Raw genomic sequence first — 4,843 nt, forward strand, 5'->3', positions numbered from 1 at the left:
AAAACAACCAAATACAGGAACACAGTGGGGCATCGCCTTGGAACGGTCAGTGGCAAAACCACCACTGGGGAGTTTAAACCGGTTTATGGTGCACCTTAACTCACTCTTAAACCCACCATGTTCCAAAGTCACAAGACAGTATAAAAAAATAAAAGTTTTCCCCGCCAGGTGAAATCCTAAGGTGCCAGAATAGCAGTCCTGAGTGGATTTAGTCAGTAGCCAGGGCCCATATCCACACGTCCTTACGTAAAACAGATTAATACTAGATCAGTCGGGGCTAGAACCGTGTCAAAGACGGAAACCCGGTAAAAACCTTTACCCTGCTTAATTTCTGTAAAGAACTTGTCCATCTTTCAATTTGGACAGTACCATTAACTGTAAAAATGTGCATACCATAAAGATACTTACTGAATGACGAACAGTGCAGATCATGATTAGATTGCACGGATGTGCAGACTGATCTTGATCTGCACTGGTCGCAAAGGTAGAATCAATCGTGTCCAGCAAGATAAGGGTTAAATGTCACGTTCTTGTGTTTTCATATAACATAAAAATATTACTTTTGCGCACCAGGTGAAATGGCATTTCATTATTTTCGATAGTTTCGGATTTTGAAAGTGCGGAAAGTGAAAATGATTTTGCGTTCCACGTTTCTTTCATAGTATTTCAACGACATTAATCATATTTCGTAGTCTCGCTATCTCTCGCACGCTGTGACCAGATAAAAGGAGCCAATTTTGTCCGATAAGACATTATAAAAGTAAGGTCACAATGAATAACATATATTTCATTTGCTTCTTTGTAGGTCTTTTTGGAGTTTCATATGAATCGTGTTTTTATCAAATTTTCCGTAAGTAGTACATTTACTTATTTTACAATGTGTACTGATTCGCAATTCCATAAGTTAAATGGAAATTGAAACAGTAACAAAACCTACTAGATATTTACTAGTCAGTATTTAAAAGCTTTCACTAGAAGCAATGGTTTGTCCAGGTTCGAGCCCCACTCGAATTATTAGGAAAGGAAGTCATTCAGCTAGCTTGTGGATGGACAATGGTTCTTGAAATATTTCCTAGAGTTTTCATCTAGAAAGTTGTCATAAGACCTTGACTGTGTTGGTGGGACTTAACATTCAACCATACACACTACAGTTTCCATTTATATGTTTAAAACATTTCTCCTTATCGCAAATGTCGTAAACGAAGAAACTGTACACTGTCTATGTTTTAAATAATTTCTATTGAACACCATCTAAATCAAACTATACCACATTTGCAACGTGGCTCAGAAGGTTTACGACATTTTATAGCAATTTGCAAGAACGATGATACAAGATCATTGAATACTGCCTGATATATAATCGTATATTGTCATTCAGAAAGTGACTCTTGTACGGCGTCAAATGGTGTAACCATTCCTGTGGGTGCAGACTTGAGAATTCCTGAAAAATGTCTGGATTGCTCATGTTCGGCTGGTAGTCCTGGACAAGCTGCAATGGGCTGTTGTGTGTAAGTATGTAATATATTTCACGTTATGACTACAGTTGATGTACATGTAATATGTAGTCGGACAAAGAACTAAAAACCTTGGTAAAGATAAGCACTATGATAAGTTTCAATAGCTTTGTCATAGATTTTAAACTAAAGATAAATATGTTTTAATACATGTATACATGTATTTGTTACGTACATATTTAGTAATTATTATTATTATTATTATACCAGATTTGTTGAGCGCCCTTTTCATATGTAATATACGTTCAAAGGCGCTTTACAATTAAACATGTGACACATCGCAGATATGTAGGAAAATAACAAAACATGACATATGCAATCACAAAACTAAAACTGAACAATTTGATTAAACGCCTTTTTATAAATGATATTTTCAATGGCGTTGTACATAATAATAAAAAATAATAGTTATTACAACAATATCATAAATGAACAATGATAATATTTACAGCCTTGTTGTAACAAACAGCCATGACCGCCCCCCCCCCCCCCCACTCCTGAGGTCGTTTTACCCCTATTGCCAATACCAGTGCTTTAAACATCTGGTACGCCCAGACGGGCTGCATATAGTGGTTCAACCTCCCGGTAAATGGTGCCATCATGTACTGTTTTAGATAGAAATACCACACATTTTAAGTGAAACTCAAAAAAACAAAGAAAAATATCAAACAGGGAATGCCACGCACCAAAAGCGCAGCCTCCTCAAAACGAACCCCCCAGCACGTCTTGCGAAAAACACACACATAGAACGTCATAACCCTTAAAATGTGACATGATGGAATAAAAGATGGATTGTCAATTTAGTTAATTACATGATGAATTGTACAGTTAAGAGATCTTCGTCAGCGACGAATGACTTGCTGTAGTTCTGTATTACTAAAATAACAATTGTATATTTATTATGAGTAGAAACAGTCACAGTTGGTATCTATGTGTTGTAGAAAATTTTGAAAAGGTGTGTTTTGAGAGCTCTTTTGAATGAATTAAGTGATGAATCTTTTCTGAGATTGTCAGGGAGAGAGTTCCATAGTTTGGCGGCGGCAACCCTGAAACTTCTATCCCCGTAGGTAACTAGTCGACTTTTTTGTGGCACAAGGGTTGTTGCTGCATTTGCTGACCTCAGATTTCTAGTTGGCACATACACCTCCAGTAAGTCTCTCATATACACCGGCGACTGTCCATGCAAGGCCTTGAATGTTTGAATGAGAATTTTGTATTTGATTCTATCTTGTATTTGAAGCCAATGAAGATCTTTAAGGATTGGTGTTATATGTTCAAAACGGGTTGTTTTCGTAATAAGACGTGCAGCTGTGTTTTGGACATTTTGCAGTTTGCTCGTTGTTGTTTTTGGCACGCCGTACAAAAGAGCATTGCAGTAATCTAATCGTGAGGTCACAAGCGAGTTTATCAGGGTTTTTGTGGCTTCAGTTGTCAAATATGGTCGAATATGACCAACGCGTCGTATTTGGCCGTAGCATGTTCGAGTCACAGAATTAACATGATGGTCCATGTGCATGTTGGAATCAAGCGTAGCACCAAGGTTTCGAACAGTTTTTGATGGTCTTATGCTCGATTCGCCAACTTTCCAATTATATGAATTGTTAAATACTCTTAATAATTACCCAATGAAGACCCATCTACAATTACTAAACAACGAATATGTGTCAGATATTGAAGATATGATTATGTTATAACTGCTAGAGTTCATGTTTATAGGTATACGTCATTTGAGACTGCATAAGATTTTTAGTGGAACCATTATTTTGATGTTATCAATTTACATTGAAGTTTCCTTTTGCGTTGTCGTTACTGTCTTTAACAATGAGCTGTCTTATTTTAATGGCAAATCAAACAAAACAATTTAAAGTGTATTTGTTATTTTCAGATATGGAGTTCATGCTGGAATTATGATTCCTCCAAAAGGATGTAAGATAATTACCGAGGCAGACGGATGTACCCCGAAAATTGTTGTAGAGGGTGACGAGTCAAAATTGTGTGCACACAAATAGCCATAACATGAACATTGTTTATAGCACAGGAATTATTTTTCAAGAGCAAGCGCTATTAAATCAAAAATTTATAAAGTGAAAACAAAATGACTTTTAGACTTTACCAAACAAACTACTAAACAATAATATTGCCATATAACTTATAAAATTAATCTTTTTATGATAATAACAGGTTGGATACCACAACGTCAGGCTATCCATTAATTCATAAACAATTTTGTTTATAAGCTGGTGTTCTTTCGATGTTTTTGAACATCTCAAATATAAATAACAAAGTTTCTACCCAGACATATGATTTTTAAGCATTTAACCTTGAATAATGACCTCGATCTTTGATGTTTGGCTCGCCCTATCCCGGAGAACAATAGTGTAAAATATTAAAATCATTATTGTTCTCTATTTCAAGGGCGCATAGAACTTTCTCCCATCTTACATATGATCAAATGTGATGAACATCAATATATAAAGTATATAAACAAGCTTAAAATAAGCTACATTTGCTATTTCAAAGGCACATAACTGTGACAGCTGGTTTTAAGAAAGAAACCGGGATATTTTGCCATTTTAACACCTGACCCAACTTTGTGAATATCCAAAAATAAATAAAGTCGCCTGAGTGTACTTAGACTTTACACAGCTGAGTTTGCTATTTGAAATGTGCATAACTCCATCGCAAATTACATTGTGTATACACTCTTGCTTGTTCAAAAATGAAACCGAGATATTATGTCCGACTAAAAACTGTCCTTGTTTGGTGTAAATCAAGTAACAAACAAACAAAGAAATGAGCTTGAACAAGCTTACACTATGATTTTTATGTGACTCCTTTGCTGTTTTTCAAAAGGAACTGAGATCTTTTGCTCGTCTAATACTGGACCGAACTTGGGCGAATATCCAAAAATAAATAAAGGCGACAGAGTGCAAACAAGCAAGCTTAAATCAGCTATGTCTGCAATTTTAATGGTGGATAACTCTGCATCCCCCACCCCCATAATATATACATTCGAAAGCGATCGAGAATTTTCATTCGTCTAATATTTGACCTAGTTTGTAGAAAATCGAAAAATAAAAGAAGGGACTAAGGTGCACACAGATCTAAAACCAGCAATTCTTGCCATTTCAGGTGTCATTGGTCAGATATAACTGATTTTTAAAACAGAAACCGTGATAGGTATAAGTTCTATACAAGTTTGGTCTTATTCAAATAAACTTGCCTGTACTAGCGTGAACACAAGCTAAATATGGCGGACAGATGTACGTCGGACAAAAGACGATGCTATCCTCTATATCATTGCTTCGTAATGACACAACAAACAGACA

The 4,843-nt window shown here is 35.9% G+C and overlaps 1 protein-coding gene across 1 annotated transcript; it reads left to right on the forward strand.

Annotated features, from left to right (window-relative positions):
• The first annotated feature begins 697 nt into the window (after positions 1–697).
• LOC123561768 (uncharacterized) lies at positions 698–3,610 on the forward strand. The gene is made up of 3 exons (XM_045354370.1): positions 698–850; positions 1,379–1,508; positions 3,400–3,610. The coding sequence occupies exons 1-3, from the start codon at positions 772–774 to the stop codon at positions 3,521–3,523; spliced, it is 333 nt and encodes a 110-aa protein (XP_045210305.1). The 5' UTR covers positions 698–771; the 3' UTR covers positions 3,524–3,610.
• The last annotated feature ends 1,233 nt before the right edge of the window (positions 3,611–4,843 follow it).

This window comes from Mercenaria mercenaria, chromosome 10, assembly GCF_021730395.1.
Source record: "Mercenaria mercenaria strain notata chromosome 10, MADL_Memer_1, whole genome shotgun sequence".
NCBI classification, from domain to species: domain Eukaryota; kingdom Metazoa; phylum Mollusca; class Bivalvia; order Venerida; family Veneridae; genus Mercenaria; species Mercenaria mercenaria.

Coding starts and splice junctions, on each gene's coding strand:
- LOC123561768 (XM_045354370.1), top strand. CDS start 772: ATGAATAACATATATTTCATTTGCTTCTTTGTAGGTCTTTTTGGAGTT. Junction 851..1,378: donor GTGTTTTTATCAAATTTTCC/GTAAGTAGTACA, acceptor ATTGTCATTCAG/AAAGTGACTCTTGTACGGCG. Junction 1,509..3,399: donor GCTGCAATGGGCTGTTGTGT/GTAAGTATGTAA, acceptor TGTTATTTTCAG/ATATGGAGTTCATGCTGGAA.